The sequence below is a fragment of the Mytilus trossulus genome, chromosome 7 (genome assembly GCF_036588685.1).
Source record: "Mytilus trossulus isolate FHL-02 chromosome 7, PNRI_Mtr1.1.1.hap1, whole genome shotgun sequence".
Lineage (NCBI taxonomy): Eukaryota > Metazoa > Mollusca > Bivalvia > Mytilida > Mytilidae > Mytilus > Mytilus trossulus.
In genome coordinates, this window is record NC_086379.1 from 68,225,314 (window position 1) to 68,246,891 (window position 21,578).

The 21,578-nt window shown below is 31.3% G+C and overlaps 1 protein-coding gene across 1 annotated transcript in view; it reads right to left on the reverse strand.

Annotated features, from left to right (window-relative positions):
• Positions 1–1,895: 1,895 nt before the first annotated feature.
• The window catches only part of LOC134725656 (aconitate hydratase, mitochondrial-like), a 44,003-nt gene continuing 24,320 nt past the window's right edge, over positions 1,896–21,578 (reverse strand). The window contains exons 6-20 of the mRNA XM_063589652.1: positions 21,103–21,222; positions 20,724–20,816; positions 15,180–15,338; positions 14,609–14,759; positions 13,669–13,773; positions 13,276–13,367; positions 12,756–12,861; positions 10,153–10,310; positions 6,963–7,221; positions 6,463–6,668; positions 5,983–6,080; positions 4,896–4,989; positions 4,218–4,350; positions 3,806–3,927; positions 1,896–3,094 (exon numbers count right to left, since the gene is read on the reverse strand). Coding sequence (XP_063445722.1) covers positions 2,960–3,094; positions 3,806–3,927; positions 4,218–4,350; positions 4,896–4,989; positions 5,983–6,080; positions 6,463–6,668; positions 6,963–7,221; positions 10,153–10,310; positions 12,756–12,861; positions 13,276–13,367; positions 13,669–13,773; positions 14,609–14,759; positions 15,180–15,338; positions 20,724–20,816; positions 21,103–21,222 — 2,031 coding nt within the window. The 3' untranslated portion in view covers positions 1,896–2,959. The remainder of the gene's footprint in view (positions 3,095–3,805; positions 3,928–4,217; positions 4,351–4,895; positions 4,990–5,982; positions 6,081–6,462; positions 6,669–6,962; positions 7,222–10,152; positions 10,311–12,755; positions 12,862–13,275; positions 13,368–13,668; positions 13,774–14,608; positions 14,760–15,179; positions 15,339–20,723; positions 20,817–21,102; positions 21,223–21,578) is intronic.

Here is a 21,578-nt window from a genome sequence, read left to right on the forward strand (position 1 = left end):
TGCAACCTCCAGCAGCAGTAGCATCGAACTAGTAGTTATCAATTATCAAATGAACAATTGGGACACAACTTTTAAGCTTGATACAGCTTTGTATTTGGATTGTGATTAAATAGTTGACAGCATAGGTTTCTGACACAGAAAGAATGTGGTCTAATGAACCTATATTTTTTTTAAACTTTTGAGCAATACATTATGCTGTCAAATATTAATGCCAGTCCAGCTGTGTTGTTTTCTGTCAACAATTTGTTCAAGTTTTAGGGAAAGCCTTGGTGCTAAGCCAATGATATTTAGTAAGCAATAGTACAAGAATGAATGGTTAATCTATACACAAATTCAGACGAAATTCATGTTTGGGTAAACTCAACCTTGTTTTTGCAAGAATAAGGAACAAATCTTTATAAAGGATGCTAAATTTAAAGCTGGCTTGCTTCAAAACATTCCTTTTCAATGGTATGTTGCACAATAATACAGGCTCAAGTCAGCTAGCAGTTGATACACAGTTAATTGTATCTGTCGAAAAGATTGTCAATGAACCCCAAACATATGTCTTCAGTTTAAAAAAGGTCAAGTAGTTAGAACAAGAGGCTCTCAACAGCCTGAATTGCTCACCTTATTTTTTTTGCATTTATCTTTGGTTTAAGAGTGCAAGTGTCCAATTTCATCGTAGTTAGTTTTTTTAGTTTAATGTATATTAGTGAGTGTTTGAAAATGCAGTTTTTTTTATCATACTTTCTTCACCTCGGTTGGAATTGGTTCAGTAGTTTTAGAAAAGAAGATTTTTAAAGTTGGAAAACATGATAAACACATTCTGTAAAATTGCCCCTAAAGTGCAATAACTCGTTAAGGGGTCAATTGACATTTTTGGTCATATAAACTTATTTGTAAATCTTACTTTGCTAATTAAACATATTTGCTGTTTACAGTTTATCTTTATCATTAATACTATTCAAGATAACCAAAAACTGCAAAATTTCCTTAAAATTACCAATATAGTGGCAGCAACCCAACAATGGGTTATTAGATTCATCTGAAAATTTCAGAGCTGATAGAACATTACCTTGTAAACACTTTAACCCCATTTCAGATGAGATCTAACTGCTTTAGTTTTTGAGATATCAGTCAAAAACTGCATTTTACCCCTGTTCTATTTTTAGCCATGGTGGACATGTTTTTTGACTAAACAGAAAATAAAACATGAACTTTATGCTTGATACCAGAGGAGATGTTTGAAATAGTTTACACCAGACGGATGACAACGAGGGACAGCAAGTGATGGCTAAAGCTCACTGTTCCGACAGTTTCACATACTTTATTGTTAATAGTTATCTAAGGTACCAGGCTTATAATTTTATACGCCAGACACGTTTCTTCTTCATAAGACTCATCAGTGAAACTCAGATAAAAAGTTAGAGACTGAAGCAAGTATAAATAGAAGAGCATTGAGGACCCAAAATTCCAAAAAAAGTTGTGCGAATACGCCTTATGAAGTATATATGCCTGGGATTAGAAAATCCTAAGTATTTCGAATAATTCATACTTTTGCAAACAGTAAATTTATAAAATTGTCCATAAAATTGATATTCATGTCAACACGGAAGTGTGGATTACTGGGCTTGTGATACACTCAAAGATGAAACATCCGCCAGCAGTGGTATCGCCCCATTGGAGTTAATAGTTATCAAAGGTATCAGGCTTATAATTCAATACGCTAAACGATCATGAAACATTATTGCTGAAATCTGCATGTTGTACTTGAAATCTCAAGAATGATTACATTTAAAAAGCATACCAATGAAAGCAGATAGATAGTAAAATGTACTAGCAATAACAAGTCAGATAACTCATAAAGATGGTTACCTGGTCAGGTAGTCCACAAAATAAACAAAACAATGGTATAAAAACATAATCACGTTTTATTACAGAATTAAGTCAAGTTATATACAAAACTATCAGTAATCTGCTTAAATCAAACATGTATACACACTCATGTGACTCGTATTCTATATATCTGATTATATACACAACAAATGTGCCTTTACTTTAAAGGTGGGGTTTAATATGGAGGGTCAAGCATTTCATTACACAGCAAAAAATTATAAATAATGTAAATTAAAATCAATAGTTTTACTTTGGGTATTTATATGACTGGTCAGTATTCAGTGGATCTAAATTTATCTATCAAAACAGGCAACCAATTTTTATAATGAAAAAAGGCCTTAAAATACGGTTCATAGGCAGAGATTCAAATTGTAGACCCTGGAAAAGTGAGAAAAAAACACCGGAATGAAATTAAAATTAATTAACTGAATTTCTAATAAGTACATTATATTACAATAGCACAATGAGGTATAATAATTCAACAACAAAAAAGACAAAACTTGGCACTATCACATGTAAATGGTAAATTAAATCAAGTACTTCAACTTGACATAGCCTGCTATATCTCACCTAGCCATAGTGAGCCATAGGGTCATTCCTGTTCATACATGGGAAAACTACCCTGGCTTCAGTTACAGCAATTGCTATAGTAAGGTTATATTCCAATATATAACTTCTAAGAATTATGATAGTTTAGAGTTGTTCTTTTCTTATTCTTAACAGGCAGTCCTCTTCAAACTTCAAAACAACACCATTATTAGCCACTGCATTTGAAATAAATTATATTGTCCACCCTAAACATTTATAAAAGCTTCTAGACTTTACAAAACTACATATAGTCATCTTTTGTTTCAAATCAAAAAACCTATTTTAGCATTTTAACCTTTTAAATCCTCAAGTGAAGATGAATGAAATCGAAATAAATATGGCTACCGTCGATAACAATACTGTAATTTTGTAATTTTATAAAACAAATGCCATCTGTTTTTCATGATAAATGAGGTTCATATCTAGAATATCTGATGTGAAAATGACTTGTAAATTAAAAATCTAATAAATAAAGATCTATCACAAAAACTGTTTATTTGTTGACTTCCTTCATTCTGTTAAGTGCACTGCCAGCCTTAAACCAGGTTATTTGTCCTGCATTAAATGTATGATTCAGTTGTATAGTGTCTTTAGATCCATCTGAATGTTTTATTTCACATGTCACTGGCTGCAAAAGAAGCAAAAGAACCACATCAGAAATTCAACAATATCATCTGATATATGAGATCCATTCAATATTTTTCAATAAATTTTGAAAAAAAAAATATCTTTCATAAGTGTTTTTTTATAGTTGTAAAATAATTACTTTTATGTTTCTTTTGTTTAACATTTTGTTTTACCACCGAAAACACACAAAGATATAAGAGAGAAGGCTGGTTTCATTGATGTATGCTTTATATTTCCTTTATTCATTTCAAATCTCTAGACTATTATTGACTTTGCAATAAGACATGTTCTGTTTTTTTTTTATTTCAGCAGTTTTAATTGTGTTTCAGTGGTGAAAAAAGAAAAAAAATATGTAACAATATAATATTAAAGGAAATCACTCATGTTTGTAACATAACACACAATTTATTCAATAAAGTAGGGTGAAACAGGTTAACATGATTCTTTTTATCTTTAGAAAACTAAATATAGAATTGTTTTACGAGAAGTGGGTGTATTGACAAAGTGTGTAAAATCCTGCAATAAATTATTGACATTATTCCACTTTAGTAGACTTGCAGCAAAGTAGAGCTTGTCAACTGGCGTGAGTGATTCACAGCATGATGGAATCTACATATAAACATTATAATTTTGGTGTTGATGTCTCATACATGATGTGTATGTATATATCTCCTTTAATTGATTTTTTTTTTTAAGATGACACAATACATACCTTTCCAGGAGCCATACTACTAAGACCTAATAATGATATTTTATCTGTAGGCTGAATTTTATCATAATCTGATGGATTGGCAAAAGTCAATGGCAACATTCCCTGTTTCTTCAAATTTGTTTCTGAAAAAAATAAACACATTTCAAATTAATAATTTTGCTGCACAAAAAAAATATAATGTGATACATTTATTTAAAGTGTTTTAATCTTAAAGACTTCACAATCTCAGTATCCAGTAGTAATTCTTAAGTTACCATTGGGTATTATAGACTAGCTCATAACTAGCTTTTCATCTTCTAAAACATTCTTTATATTATCACATATCTCTTCTTTTTCTAATTTGCATATAAAGAACTTTTTTTTCTTCATTTTTACCACTAATTCTGAAACATTTGATTCTTCAAATACTGACCATGAATTCTGGCAAAACTTTTGACAATGACAGCCCGACCACCTAAATGTCTTGGTTCTAATGCTGCATGTTCTCGACTGCTACCCTCACCATAGTTCTCATCACCAACAACAACCCATGGTAAGTTCTGAGCCTGTAAATAAAAAGGATAAGTATCATAAATAAGAACCAGGCATTATTCTAAGCCTGTCAATTAACCAAAATTTCAATACTAATAGCAACCCAAGGTTTATTTGGAGTCTGTAAATAACCCAATAAGCCTGACACCAATAACAAACCAGGGTGCATGCTGTCATTCAAACAATATCCTGATACTAACATGGACTCATGCTTTATTTTGAGTCGGCCATAACAAAAGATTTAACTGAAAAATCAGTATAAGGGTTTTCCAATAGATATTCGATCTATTTACATGACTACTTCAAGATTTCACAAGAGTCATTGTCTATGGAGGTCTATTTAAGACTACAAGAAGGCAAATTTATAACTGAGATAATAAATTTTGATTCAATTATTGTTGTAATATCTGCTTTACACAAATTCAGTATCTTGTAATTCAGTTTATGGAAAGGTTCTAGAATTTAAGTTGCTTTAACTCATGATCTCGAACTTAAATGGAAACCATAAAACAATTTCTTTTGAAAAAAATAATTTACAGATGATAACATTAAGTTTTACCTTATAGTATCTACCAGTGGCTGGAACAGCTCCATATTCTTCTGTTAATAGATTCTTTACTTTGTTGATTTCACCATTTTCTGAATTTGTTGCCCTGTAACACAAAAGATATTCTTTCTATAACATACATGTGTAGGTAATTGTGTATTAGAATTGATTTCCTGTATTAATTGTTCTGTTTACACTCCTTTTCTTTTATTTTGAGGTTACAGTAATAAGGAATACATGTATGCAATATAATTTTCTTCACTGACAACAGGCATAATAAGCATTGATCCCTTTTTCAAATGTTACAGATATTTTCAATGGAATTACATAAATTTTTCAGCTTATTCACCTTTAAATTGACAGATTGCAAGTTTTTCCCTTTGAAGGTTGGTGATTCTCTCAGATTACTCTAGCTTAAAAAAAAACCCAAAAAACAAACATACAAGCAACAAGAATGTATCCCCAGTACATGAATGCCCCAATCACACTATCATTTTCTATGATCAGTGAACCATGAAATTGGGGTAAATACTCTTATTTGGCAGTTCTAAGTTTGAAGTCTGTTGGACTTTAATTTCATCAAAAACTACCTTGACCAAAAACTTAAACCTGAAGCGGGACAGACGGACGGTCGAATGAATGGACGCACAGACCAGAAAACATAAAGCCCCTCTACTATCATAGGTGGGAAATAAAAATTGATATTTTCCTTTATTCAAAGTGTCCTTGCTTTTATAAATATAATCTTACAGTTTAAATTTGCCAATAATTTAATTTTGGATGTAACCCATCTTCTGATTGGCTGAAGTTGTTTTGTTTATCAGCCCATAGACATAATTTAGTCACGAGACAACATTTAGTCAACATTAACTCTGGTTTAAAATAAAATTTAGAATTAAATTATAAGAAATAACTGTAATATTTTATCTGTCTATACGAAGTAACATACAAAATGTGGTGCACACTGAATACCCTGCATCGCGGGCTATTTTAAAGTGTGCACCACATTTTTGGTGTTAATTCTTCATAGAAAGTAAAATATTACAGTCTTTCCTCAAATATTCTTACTCACAGTATCAAAAGGTCATGAATTACTTACCCGATCATAAAGTTGTTTGATATGTTATCTAAATGACCTCTGTATTTAAGCCATTGTCCTGCAGCACTTATGTGGTCAGTTGTACATTTTCCTTTTACCTTAAAACAAACATGGAATCATTAAAAATTTAACACTGTATTTTATGTGTACAATTTCCTACCGCAAGGCAATCGCCTTATTACAAAACCACATATTATATAATATATATATTATATTGCAAAGCACAAATGTGATGCATAACTCTCCCAAACTAGAACTGAGTTATTTTTAAAACATACATAATTTTATAACTTCATTCTGTGTTTTTCATCGCAACAACCTGCATACCCGGTATTCACTTTAGGGATTCTACTGTATTGAAGATTAAGCAGGTGTTGGGTCACTGTCCTTTGTAATCCATAATTTGAGTTGTAAATTTTGAATGAAATAACAATATTAGAATATTGACATGAAGCAAGAATATCTATATGGCATCAATACCTTTATAAGAATTAAAGCATCTGTGATATCTTTACCATCCCATTTATTAAATGGAGTGAGTAGTTGTAACCTCTGACTCTGTTCATCAACGTTAACTTTCAATGCTGAGCCATCTGATGGTGGTGGTTGGAAGGTATCTTCTCCAGGATCAAATCCATTGGCTGGTAATTCATCTCCATAAGGTGTTTCAAATTTGAATTTTGAACCTGAAACATGAAAGTATTCTTTGAATTTCATGTTGAACCTGATTAATAGGGTTTATAAATGAGGAAATTAACATTTTCTTGAATAACTATCTAAGACGCTATGTAAATATCTTTTTGCACAAGGCCAATTCCAATAATTACCAAATAGTTTCATATGTTTCAATTTAGTTAAAATTACAATAAGATTATAGGTAATAATAATGAATGGTGTACGCAATTTAAAACTGAGAGTGATTTGAATATGGTAAATGCAGCAGATAATTAGTTTCAAGACCCCTCTAATTGATGACTTACCATCAGCAGCTGTTAAAAAATCAGTCTCAGGATTGAATCCTAAATCTCCAGCGATAGCTAAAGCTGTGACAAGTTCTGGTGAGGCAACAAAGGCATGAGTGGCAGGGTTGGCATCATTACGACCAGTAAAGTTACGGTTATATGAGGTTACAATGGTATTCTTCTCTCCTTTCTTTACATCTTTTCTGTCCCACTGGCCAATACATGGACCACAAGCATTGGCTAATACAACACCACCAATTTCTCTAAGAACTTTGGCCTGAAATCAAATTACAATAAATATAACAAATTTAGGATAATCTACTGGTTCCATCTCAAAATATTCCTAAAACATCTAACTGTTTAACGTAGATTGAGGGTTTTCCAACATCTTGGATAGAATAATAATAGAAGACAACATTTGGTTTAGATCTTTAATCAAGGGCAAATTTTGAGGCTAATTTATGAATGTGTTTATAGATAAATGTTTTTGTGTTCTGTTAAATTGTTCCTTTCAAAATGGTTACATGATGATGACTGCTGAACCCGTATTTTGACTATTTTTTTTTATTATGTCTGTTTAGTTCACCCATCATTGTAAATATAACGGAATTTGATGAGATTGTCATCAAAGTGAGAGGTTTAGTGCTTTAAAACCAGGTTAAATCCACCATTTTCTAAATTCTAAAATGCCTGTACCAAGTCAGGAATATGACAGTTCTTGTCCATTTGTTTTTGATGTGCTTTGTCATTTGATTTTGCTATGTGATAATGGATTTTTGGATTGGATTTTCCTCCGAGTTTAGTCTGTTTGTGATTTTACCTTTTTAGTAAGATTTCTTATTCAAATGAAGAAAATTAGTCCAGTCAAACTAAGATTTAACCTCAAACTAATTGCAACAGAAAATGTGTCAGTTCTAATCTATAGTATTATGCCCTTTATATAGCAATTTTACCTGACCATATCAGGAAATAGGTATTTAGTCGGATCTTAACACGTACGTGTGATTTGTTTAAACCGGTTTTCGATAAAAAATATACGAAGAAATGTCAAAATGTTTAGGACTTAATTAAATCCGTATTTCGGTAAGATTGTGCAAGCATACGATTTTTATTGCGTCTTACACTTTGAGAAGCGAATAATCTGTAACTACTTTATTCAAATATTCTGTAAAATGTTAATTTTGAGCTATGAAAGTCAAGTGGCTAGAGAATTTTTCCTGAGAAAGTTTTAAAAAAGTGCAAAAAAATATTTTTACAGTGGGTTAGCTTTCATTAGTCTTCACTATCTTTAGATTAACAACTTTTGGTTATATTTATAATTCAGAATCATCATTGAAGGTGGAGCGCGATTGCGCAGTTAATTAATTATATGGAGGTGCCATTTGTATGATGAGTGACATTCTGTGGTATTATGTGCCAATTCGAAAAAGTTATACGAGAATTGTCTCCCCTTAACAGGTTCATTTATTTTTATAATTATGTTTAGGTTTCTGATATAATTTTGAATAATTACAAAATGAATCAATGCAATATATTTCAGTTTTTGTTATTGATGTATCAAAACAATTGATGTACGAATATAATTTCATAAATTTGAAACGTTTAAAATTTTTACATACCAATATAAAGAACTTTTTATAATTTTTGAAATAGACTATGAATAAAAATTGCAGGAAATTACTTCCCTTTAAGATAGATTGATTGGGAAATGAGTCAGAGTAATCTATTTGTGATCACAGAGAGGGACTTGCAAGCAAATTTAGATTGCAGCTAATTCATTGTTAAAACAATATTCCACTATAAACGGTTGTTATTTTATACAAATATAAGGACTTAGTTAGCTAAATCTACATATTTTATTTGAAATTATGAATTTTTATTGCAATAGATTAATATGCTACTTTATATACACAGAAAAAAGTCCCATAGAATCTTACTTGAGGAAAACTCAAAATCAGCATTTGAAATTTCCTATGGAAATTAACATTGGGAGGGGAGATAACTCTTGCAAAAATTAGTCTTTTTTGTCAGTTTTTGGTTGTTTTTTCTTGAAATTTATGTACAGTATGCTACTTTGATGGGGTTATAAGTTTGTATTTGACTAAATTATATAATCTTCTGCTCATGAAATGTTATGGGTAGTTTTATTTTTTTCATACATTTTTCAACAAAGAAATTACTTTGTAACCATTTTGAAAAAATAATGTGAAAATTTGGTATTGCTTTATATCCGTATATTATATTTTTTCAGCAACTTACTTATCTTAGGAAACTTTAAACCATAAAAAGAAGAATACATGCTTAATTATTTTTATTAAATTTGAGATTCTTAACCTTGACATGTTGAAAAATTCAATAAATGGTCAACTAATAAATTATGAAATCTAGATTACAGCTTGTAATTATATATATAAAATATATGAAAACACCTTTAGAGGTGTTTGTTATACTCTGAAGACCGCTAAAAATTCAAGAATCAATACATTCTGATGAATAGAAGCGGTAAAGTTATAATTTTGTATCAATTTTTATTGATATTTCTGCCTTTTTTGCAAGAGTTATTTCCCTTTTCAATGCAAATCTCAATAGGAATTTTAAATGGTGATTTTTTTAGTTTTCCTCACGTTAGATTTTATGGGACTTTTTTCTGTGTATATTTGGGGTATAATGCTAAAGATTAAAACTTAAAAATCTTCTGTTGCAATTACTTTCAGGTAAGGGTCAAATTTATGCTAGATTGACTGGACTAAATAATGTTATTTTATCCCATTTTATGATTGTTTTTACAAATACAAAATATTTCATGTTTGTTTCAAGTTGTTTTCAATTTTACCAAATAAAGCAATAAAGGTCAGATAAAAGAATCTTTTTTTTTTAGACTGTACAGAAAATATTATTGTTTTGTTTAATTTTGTATCAAGAAAACAAGTTTCCTTATCCATATTTATTTTTATTTTCCGAAAGCACTTCATAAGAGCTATTTTTCCACTTGATTTAGAAGTTTATTGTTCAAAGTTTTTATGTATTCACAAAAATAGATTTTGTTCAATGTATAATCTTTCCAAAATCTGACAAGTTAAAAGTTTGGTTGGCTTGCTTGCTTTGTTTGTATCAATGCTTGCTCAAATATTGTGAAATAAGATTGACATTGGCAAATAATATAAGTAGGCAAAGTTTTATATACATTTAATATACAGTGTATATATACCTGTCCATCCCTTTCAATGGTAGCTCTAATTTGTTCTGAACCAGGAGTTACTGTGAATGCTGCTTTAGATTTGATACCCTTGTTTACTGCCTGTCTGGCAATACTAGCTGACCTACTCATGTCTTCATAACTGCTGTTTGTACAACTACCAATCAAACCTGAAACCAAATAATTTATTCAATAAATTATTTACTTATCCTGGAACGATGATTTTGATTGTTACATGTAAAACCAGATGCTCAGCAGGGCGTAGCTTTATACGACCGCAGAGGTTGAACCCTGAACGGTTGGGGCAAGTATGGACACAACATTCAAGCTGGATTCAGCTCTAAATTTGGATTGTGATTAAATAGTTGACACAGCAAAGTTTTCTGACACAGAATGAATGTGTTCTAATGAACTTAAAATTGTTGTTTTCTCTTAGAGCAATTCACTATGCTGTTGAATATTAATCCTCTCAAAAAAATGTTTGAAGAAGTTTTCTTTTTATTTATGAAATTTCAAATTAGAAAAATTGAACCCAATTTTTTTAATCACATCCCCCTTTCCCTTATTCCAAAACTAATCTCAATTAAAATTTCTAATGGAGTTTGCAACAATAACTACTCATTTAAATACATCATAAAATATTAAGATGTAAAATAACTGCTTGTTATCACTGAATGGTAAAGATTATTTTAATTTATCAGTTGGTAGTAAAAAGTAAATATACATTGTATATTTATATAACAAAGATTTAAGTTGATTCTGGACAAAGAAAGATAACTCCAATTTAAAAAAAATCTTGCTATTGCACAATATTGTGCAATTAGATATTTCTTGCTTACTATTCTGGACAAAGAAAGATAACTCTAATTAAAAAAAATTTGCTAATTCACAATATTGTGCAATTAGATATTTCTTGCCATTACGCAATACTGTGCAATTGAAAAGACTTGCTATTGCACAATACTTAATATAATAATTTAAGATCCTGATTTGGACCAACTTGAAAACTGGGCCCATAATCAAAAATCTAAAAACATGTTTGGACTCAGCATATCAAAGAACCCCAAGATTTCAATTTTTGTTAAAATCAAACTAAGTTTAATTTTGGACCCTTTGGACTTTAATGTAGACCAATTTGAAAACAGGACCAAAAATGAAGAATCTACATACACAGTTAGATTTGGCATATCAAAGAACCCCATTTGTTTAATTTTTGATGAAATCAAACAAAGTTTAATTCTGGACCCCGATTTTGACCAACTTGAAAACTGGGCCAATAATCAAGAATCTAAGTACATTTTTAGATTCAGCATATCAAAGAACCCAACCGATTCATTTTTTGTCCAAATCAAACTAAGTTTAATTTTGGACACTTTGGACCTTAATGTAGACCAATTTAAAAACGGGACCAAAAGTTAAGAATCTACATACACAGTTAGATTCGGCATATCAAAGAACCCCAATTATTCAATTTTGATGAAATCAAACAAAGTTTAATTTTGGACCCTTTGGGCCCCTTATTCCTAAACTGTTGGGACCAAAACTCCCAAAATCAATACCAACCTTCCTTTTATGGTCATAAACCTTGTGTTTAAATTTCATAGATTTCTATTTACTTATACGCACGTTATGGTGCGAAAACCAAGAAAAATGCTTATTTGGGTCCCTTTTTGGCCCTAATTCCTAAACTGTTGGGACCTAAACTCCCAAAATCAGTACCAACCTTCCTTTTGTGGTCATAAACATTGTGTTTAAATTTCATTGATTTCTATTCACTTAAACTTAAGTTATTGTGCAAAAACCAAGAATAATGCTTATTTGGGCCCTTTTTTGGCCCCTAATTCCTAAACTGTTGAAACCAAAACTCCCAAAATCAATCCCAACCTTTCTTTTGTGGTCATAAACCTTGTGTCAAAATTTCATAGATTTCTATTAACTTAAACTAAAGTTATAGTTTGAAAACCTAGAAAATGCTTATTTGGGCCCTTTTTGGCCCCTTATTCCTAAAATGTTGGGACCAAAACTCCCAAAATCAATTCCAACCTTCCTTTTGTGGTCATAAACCTTGTGTTAAAATTTCATAGATTTCTATTCACTTTTACTAAAGTTAAGAGTGCGAAAACTAAAAGTATTCGGACAACGACGATGACGCCAACGTGATAGCAATATACGACGAAATTTTTTTCAAATTTTGCGGTCGTATAAAAATGCATACTATGGCACCACTAACACTTAACATTCCTAGAATGAAAGATCATTTACATTTATCTTTGTAGAAAATTATTAAGTTTCCAAGTCTGGAAAAATCAGGAAAAATACCTTGAACAATTCTATTGTAGCAGGTACTAACGTATATGTAATCTTCCTTGTTTTGGTATGAGATATGCCAAAAAATACTCAATAGCATTCTTGCTGAAATAAACATAATTTTTTGGGGAAATAACAAGTAAATGTTAAAGCTCATAGCTATTAACTTGCAAATAAAACATCAATGCATATTTTCTTATAAATATCTTTTAACATTTTTTTTTCAATTTTTATTGTACCTTTATTCTGATGATTTGATCAAGGATACAATCTCAACAAGTGAATTATATGCCAGAGTAATGACTTACCAACTCTGATGTCCAATGGCCAGTCCTTCTCTTTAGCTATTTGACCAAGTTTTGAAATAGGATTAGCCAAATCTGGAGTAAATGGTCCATTAACATGAGGTTCCAACTGTCAAATGCATGAAATATTAATGATTCATTAAGTTCTCAAAATTTACAGACATCATAGTAGAGTATTTTCCATATTTTAAGTTAAGAAACCAAAATCACTTAAGTAAACTCTAATCATAATGCAATTGTATCTTACATTCAAAAAGCTAAAAATATAAGATCATTGAATATCTATATTACTTTTACACATTTGGTCATATTAGTGAGTCAGTTCAGTGAATTTTATAAAGATTCAAAGTAGATATAGCTTGGTTGATTGAACTTGATTCAGGCAAAATTAAGTTCAAATTGGTTTAGAATCTTTTGCATAATAATTTACTAATCACAAGATGTGTAACATAAATATAGTTTGAGCTGTTTGAAACTGTTTTTTTGTGTGTCAATGTAAGACAATATAAAGCACAGTATTTACCTCACTGAGATTTATCTCTATCAACTCGTCATATTTACAGTCAGGATCAGCTGATAACAACCCTTTGTAATTGTTGGCTAGATCAGCTATAGCTGTAATAAGAAATGAGGATCTAAATTAGAATTCTGTATTGTAATCATTGCTTTAAGTTAGTCAATAAAATCAATAATTAATCATTTTTTTGGGCGAAAACAATAGAATGGATATGACACAAGTGCACCCATCACACTCTCCCAGATAGTGTCATAATAAAACTAACATACTTAAATATGAGCATAATTTTTTTCAAACTTATAAAAATATAGTTTTGTAGTTTGGCATAAAAACAAACTATATATATGTTTTCTTGTTTCAGTATAGATTGTTGTTTGAAAGAAATATATAATAAGATACCTGATCTTTCAGTAGCTCTAAGATAGTCCTGCATTCTGTGGTTGTAAGGGAACACTGATGTTGTAGCTCCTATCTCAGCACCCATGTTACAGATGGTACCCATTCCTAATAACAACAATGAAAATAATCACTAACAGCATTTTTATTTTATCATAAACATCTCTAATTCAAATATCCTATATAACACAGTTGATATTGTGGAACTGTATAAAAGCAGCTGTCTGAATGAAATGTGAATAGTACCTGATATTAGAACACACATACCTGTTGGATAAACAGACTGACATTTATATCTTATTCTTGGAGCACACCTTTCTTGAACTTTTAACTATTGACCCCTAAATCAATCAGTTTCTTCTACATTCATTTGTATAAGGTTTTTTAAGATCAAGCAATGGAACTTGAGGTATCATCTGATCATGTTTTGAACCCACAGATAGACTGACTGTCAGACTACTATATGCTTTAAAAACAATAATTCCAGGACCATAATTACTTATTTATGCCAGAAAATTAATACATTTACTGTGTAGCTATTAAAAGGTATACCTTTGTGAAAAATACCAACTATTAAGTTGCATATCATTCAAACACACTTGTTTTCAATGTCCATAATTCTAAAAGACAATATCGATAAGTCTGATACCCTTTTTTTAAGATTAATACTCATAAATGTTTGCAGTATAATACATGGTATAGGCACTTCTAAGCCTAACCACACCTGTTGACTACATGTTAATATAGGTCTTTAGTGTGTTTATCTTCTTCTGGTTACGTTTACTGGAACAAAGATCTACAATAATGTAGTCTTGACACACACTAAAGACCACAGCTGACAATATAGTACAAAACGGAAAAAAAATCATCCTTCGTATAAGAAACAAAAATACAAAAGAAGTCTGAAAATTACAATTTGATAATTTCTGTCTGCAAATCTTACCTGTACATGAAATAGAATCCACACCTGGACCAAAGTATTCAACAATAGCACCAGTTCCTCCTTTGACTGTAAGTATACCAGCAACTTTAAGAATGATGTCTTTTGGTGATGTCCAACCACTCAATTTTCCTGTTAGCTTTACTCCTATCACCTTATAAAAGATGGAATAATTACATGATTGACTAAACTGCATACTTGATTATGACTGACAAATATTTCAGAAGTGTTTGACTGTGTATAAGATCATAAACTTAATGGTATTTTAATATTAATCTCATAGAGGGCTTTGTCTTAATGGCATATGTCCATTATTCAACATGTTCAATGACACAAATATGTCATTTAAAGTGACCTTCCATCCTTATCAATGCAATCAAAAGGTTATCCATTCCATCTGACCATAATGACCAAACTAATCCTAAGCTGAAAACTCACAAATTTATGTAATTGCAAAAGTTATTTGACTTGCTTGGTTTGATTTATTGTTATTTAGAGCAAAATGCTTTATCTTTCCAGGATATGACTTTATTATATGTTATGGATTTGTGACTACATGGAAGACAGTTGTTACCTTTGGACATTTGAGTTCCCAGGGGAGACCAGCCATGACATCTACAGCATCAGCACCACCTACACCAATACACAGTCCTCCTAAACCTCCTCCATTAGGTGTATGACTGTCAGTACCTATCAGTAACACTCCAGGGTAGCCATAATTCTCTAAAACTATCTGTAAATATACCAGTTCATTATACAATTTACATCTTTTCTGTTTCATAATATCGGGTAACATAATTCTTCATCATTCAAAATACAGAGTTGATTAAATTAATTTGTTTGCTTGCTATAAGTATTTTTAATGTCTGTCTGTTGATATACTTTTGTCCTCTGTAAGTCTCCAATGTAATTAGTCTACATGTATGTGCAATCCTTGCTCAATCCTAAGTGATTCTAATAAAACTTGTTTTTAGTACTTCATGCTGATCAAGTTTTATCAAGCTGTTACACCCCTATCTCAGGTAAGTGGAGAGTTGACCACTCCCAATCATATCTTATCTTGTCACATTCTGTATGAGCTTGCTGAAGTCGGGAGCCTGTAATTCAGTGGGTGTCATTAGTTTCTGTCCCCATGTGTTTTTGGTTTATATTTTTTTTCTTATATCAGGCCATTGGTTTACTTGCTATAATTGTTTTACATATATCAGGCCATTGGTTTACTTGCTATATTTGTTTTACATATTGTCATGTCAGGTCTTTTAATATCTGACTATAAGGCCAACTAAAATAAATAAGCAGATTTTCATCCAGATCTTTTTTTAAAATGGGGCGGGTGGGAGGATTTTATTTTTTGAATTTTATTTTATATGAAACCCTCTTATGACCAGATCTTTATATATGCAAGTAGAATAATAAGCTTATATCATGTATATACATGAATAAGGAATCGTACATAATTTTTCAATTAATCTTAGATAAATATCTCTGATGGCAACCACTGTTCTACATGCAATTGCCGCTTTAGAAACCTATTTATAGTACAGCAAAATATTGGAGAAATGCTCTCTTCAGTTGGACTACCTTCACCAAATTTATTTTGCTTTCTAAGCTATGGTTTGTTATCCCCTTTAAATGAAGCAAATACATTGGTATGCAACACAAGTATTATGAGTACAGAATAAAATGAAAACTCAAACAGTGTTGAAAATCATAGGATTGGTGCTTATGTAAGATGCAAATATGATTACAACGTAAAACATGATTTTAACAAAAAAGAAGTCATTGTTTAATGGCTTTATTGAGGGTATTGGGACAGAGGGTGTTTGATGTTTGTCAACAAAAAATGACAGTCATGGGCAATTCATGGGCTTGCAATAATAGATAATAAAAATGCGAATGTTTGTCGACTTTTTTTCAACTCAAAATATCAAAATACGGTCATTAATATATCAAGTTTGTGCTTGTGTCAATTTCTTTAACCCTTTCAACGCTACACAAAAAAATAGAAAAATGGCTGCTGCTGCTGCATTTTTTTTGTGTTCATTCATTAGAACAGTATATTCTTTTTCAGACTGCTGTATCTTTTTTATTATATGAGATACAGAGAAAGTTATTGCATGAAAAATGCTCAGGAAAGCATGAACTGTAATGTTAGGCAATTATTTTAATGAAATTATTATCAGGTTACCTGCATTTTCAGGTAATTAACAGGTAAAAGGTGTAATTTATTACTTTTGTATTGAAATTTGAATAAAAACTACTTTTAGTTTTCATTTATTTTGTTGTTTTATCTGCCATATAATAAAGAAGACACCAGTTGCTCGATTCCGTAGCGTATTGCACCAAACATAATGTTTTATGTAATCGAGGCACAAATAATTGGCTCCGTCCTAAAAAATTTCAGTCAACCTCCGTTTTCCCCCCTTTTTCTACGTCTCGTAATGATCGATCAAATCATATTTCCCACACGAATTAAATGTAATAAACACATTGAGATAACAAGAAACCTTTTAACTAATCCTCGTTGTTAGTTTCGCCATAGAAATGCTGAAATATTTCCATATTTACAGCTTCGTTTCCGATTTCCGCCATTTGCATTTGTCAAAATATTTGTTTTTATTTTCCTTCTATTTTCCTTCTACTGCATGATTTTACAATAAAAATTGCCGGGATTTCAAGCGCAAATGAGACCTTGTATATCCTAGATTCAAACTAGGAAAAATTAGAGAGAACCCAAATGAAAACCGAATGGTTTAAGAGTCCTTATGAAAAATCCTTTGTCATCGCGGCATATGCCGCGAATAGCAGTGGGGAACGGCGTACGTCATCGTGGCATATGCCGTGTATAGCGTTGAAAGGGTTAATCCAGTCATGTTTTTGTCCCAATGTGTTCAACGATTCTTGCGCTTAGGATATTATTCACAGTCCAAATTTCCTGACAAAAGTCTTTGCATAAATAACAAAATCCACGGTATTCTAATCACAAAAATTTGTGACATCCCGCGATTTGCGTTTTTAACCACAGCGTTTTACGCGTAACCCGAATATTTCATGCCCATCTCGTAATCAATCTCTATTCTTGGTAGATGATGGTGTCATCATAGAGCAGCAGAATATGTCGACTAAATCATTTTGGTTAGATTACTCAAAGAAATACTAATCAAAGAGCTGAAAGCTCTGAAGAAAAATGACGCCACTGTCTCTAATATTGGGATAGTTTTTATGCAAGTCTTGATTTTCACATACCATAATTAGTTTAACAATGCAACATGTCTTGTGAGCATATAATTGATATTCGTATATGTGTGTGTGTGTGAAGTGAAGGTGAAAACTGGCTGTTTTTTCTAAGGCAAATGAATAGGTCAAGACTACCTGAATTGTACAAATAAATACCGTAGAAAGGCTTGTATATTTCTCACTGGTAAATAGTCTGAATCCTGGTCCGTTCGCGCCCATTCACGTTTGCGCCCACTCATGTTTGCCCCCTCTCACTTTCACACCCTACATGTTCGCACCCAATCTTAATTGGTTTTGTGTTTAATAACTCTGTAAGCAAGTGTTTTCTTATAAGTATAATTGTTGTCATTGTCTCAAAATAAAGTGAGACAGCAGTTTTTTTGTGTGTTGAATAAATCTCAATCATGTTTTGGATAGCGTATTGTTAAAAATAATAATAATCCTCTCTAAATAAAGTGGTATTTTGTCAACGTTTTATTTTGTGTTGAATAACTCTTAATCATGTTTTGGTTAGTGTATTGCTATGATTGCTATAACTTTGTTTCATTGACTTGTTTCAAAATGAAGTGAGATTCTGACTATGTTTTTTTCTGTGTGTTGAATAAATTTTATCATGTTTTGGTTATAATAGTGGATTGCTATATTTTGGTTCCTATATTTTATTGTTTCGTTGTTTCAGATCAAAGGGCCCAAGCTGTTAAAAACAATTATCTTTTGTGTTTTTCCTTTAAAATCTTCAATGGTTTACTCATACCAAGCTATAAATACATCCAGTATTTACACCAAAGCAATTTAAAACAACAATCATGATTTTCCAATTATTCAACTTGAATTTGAATTAAAATTGGGCGCGAATGAGTAGAGTGCGAACAGACCTTGGATGCGAATGTGCGAACGTGTAGGGTGCGAAAGTGTATTGGACGTGAACAGACCTGATACCACATAGACTGAACCCCCTTCTTCCACAAAATATCAAACATTTGTCAAAGAATTCTAGTCAAACCGGCACCTGGACAAATCAGCACCTGGTTAAATCGACACCTGATATAGTCAATTCGTCACCCATGTTAAATATATATTTTTAACAGTATTTTAAGCAAAAAGAGTAAAAATAAGAAAGGGTTGCCAATTTTTTTTTCAGTATTTAAGCAAAAAGAGTTAAATACTAACTTTCACATTTTTGGGTGTTCATGTACATTTTGTATAAATTTATTTTTCTCAACTAAATGACTTTTTTGGTATATTTTTAATGATATAGATATGAGTAGTCCAAATAATTATTACGTCTGGCAAGGCTTTTATAATTTTATTCTGGGACACCTTCCTATGACCGCAAGGCTATGTTAATTTTTTTCTGGGACGCCTTCCTACGAACGTCGTAGGAAGGCATCCCAGAAAAAAAAAAATAGCCTTGCCAGACATCATAATTATTTGGACTGCTAATACATGAGATATTGGATATTTTTATGCATTATTTTAACCAGTTGAGCATTTTACAGGATTGTTGGTTTAATGCTGTTTAAACTTTACTGAAAAAAAAACACCTTAAATTTGCTAATTATTTGGCATGAAAGTTTGATTTATTGAAAGGGAATGCTGTTTAAACTTTACTGAAAAAAAAACACCTTAAATTTGCTAATTATTTGGCATGAAAGTTTGATTTATTGAAAGGGACTCATAGTTTTCCATTTTATTTTAATAATTGTCCAATTGTTAAAACAACATCTTCGGTAAGGGCTTCGTTGTTTACCTTTAAACACAACAACATATTCACTTTGGTTTCGTTGTTTACCTAAATACACAACAACATATTCACCATGTACTTGGTAACAGTTATTAATTAATTGAATAGAAAATATTATAACAAATATTATTGGATGCCGAATTGACGTCAAATAGGTGCCGATTTGACTAGATGCCAATTTAACCAGGTGCCGACTTGACTTGTAAGTTTCAATTCCTCTGCGATCGTTTGCGGTATTTTCTTGAGAAAACCTATTTTCCATCATCAAAGAGAACATGAAACTGATTGAAAATGATTCTGGAACGCTTCATGATTGTTAAAATAAGTTTAATTCACTCAAAACACAATTTTAAAACTTGCGATGTTTAAACAGGAAATTTCAAAAGCACGTGTGAGAGAAGAAATTAACCGGTGAGAGAGGAAATCGGTACATGACAAATATCACTATAGTACGACTTTGAAAGCAAAACAGTTCCATCCTTTTGTAAAACAGTCTTTAATATACCTATCACATTAATGTTTGAAGGTTCTTAAGCTTATTCAAACCATATAAGTCGGTATGAAACACCAAAACGGAATGAACAATAACCGATTACGTTTTGTAGTTTACAAATTCTAAACTGGTTCCTGGCTGATTACTACACAATGCTCATGCATAATGATAACACAAGCAGATTCCAGTTTGTATGGAAAATAGTAAATACGAAACCAAGCGCGGTAGGCAGAGAAATGTTAGCTTATGAAGTTCAGGTCGCCAGTAATGGAATAATGACTGCGTCATTTTCCAAAAAACGAAATTTGATACAGGAAGTTATGAATGAAACGAAATTATCGACTGTTACCGGTAACGGAAATGAACAAAATCCAGAAATTGGAAATTTTTACAAAATAAAAAATATCGGGGTGTGAAGATTTCAGAGGGGCGGGTGGGATGAAAATCTATCAATTAATTTTAATTGGCCTAAAGAATTTGATTTGAAAATTGTTGAAGGCAGTACAGTGCCTTAACATTGCTTAAATCCACATCATTTAAACACTCTTCAATAGTTTTCTAACTGACTATAATACCACATCTCTCTCATTTTATATCAGCACTGACTTAGGCAAGAATTTACCTCGTTGAAAAGCTAAAATTACCTGATGGATGATTCCACTGCCTGGTTTCCAGAATCCCACACCATATTTAGCACTGGCTGAGGCAAGGAATTCATATACCTCTTTATTGATGTCCTGTCATAAGAAAAACACCATCTGAGTAACTTAATATGTTTTAAATAATTTACCACTCTTTTAACACTGAGACATTAGAATTTTTGATATTGATAATTGCTGTATTTCCTCTTAAAACAGTTAAAAGAAGACTTGATTTGTACATTTGATTGTTTGTATATTATACAGATACAAAAAATAATATCTTTCATTAGTTTATAGTTGGTACCTTACAAATGGTCATAGCTGAAAATAGCATTTGATTTAAATTTGATTTTTAAAATATATGATTTATTATATTTCTTACCTTTGCTCTGGCTAAATCTTTTTCACCTCCAACCTGAGCTTCTATTAAATGGTCACAATGAATAGTGGAAGGGACTGCTACTTTTGGAAGTCCACTGGATATAAACTGTAGCATAGCCATCTGCAAAATTAATAATCAATATCACTTGAACTATGCCAAAAAAGTAATCAAGACTTATAGCAAATCGTCAGAGATACGGCTGTTGTAAATCTTCTGTAGTGAACTCTATTTAAAAAGTTATTTGATACAAGAATATCAAATTTGTCTTACTAAGATGCTTTCTGTTCAATATAACTTTCTAAACTATAATGGTTGTTACAAATACATCTTTTATTAGGGACTCTGTGGGATTACGACGTCAAAGACGTTATATCTGCCACTGGACAAAAAATGAAAAAATGAACTTTCTTTAAACTGCCGAATTAATGTTTTGGAGGCAGAACATGTGAATAAAAATAGATATTTAGGAAGCAAAG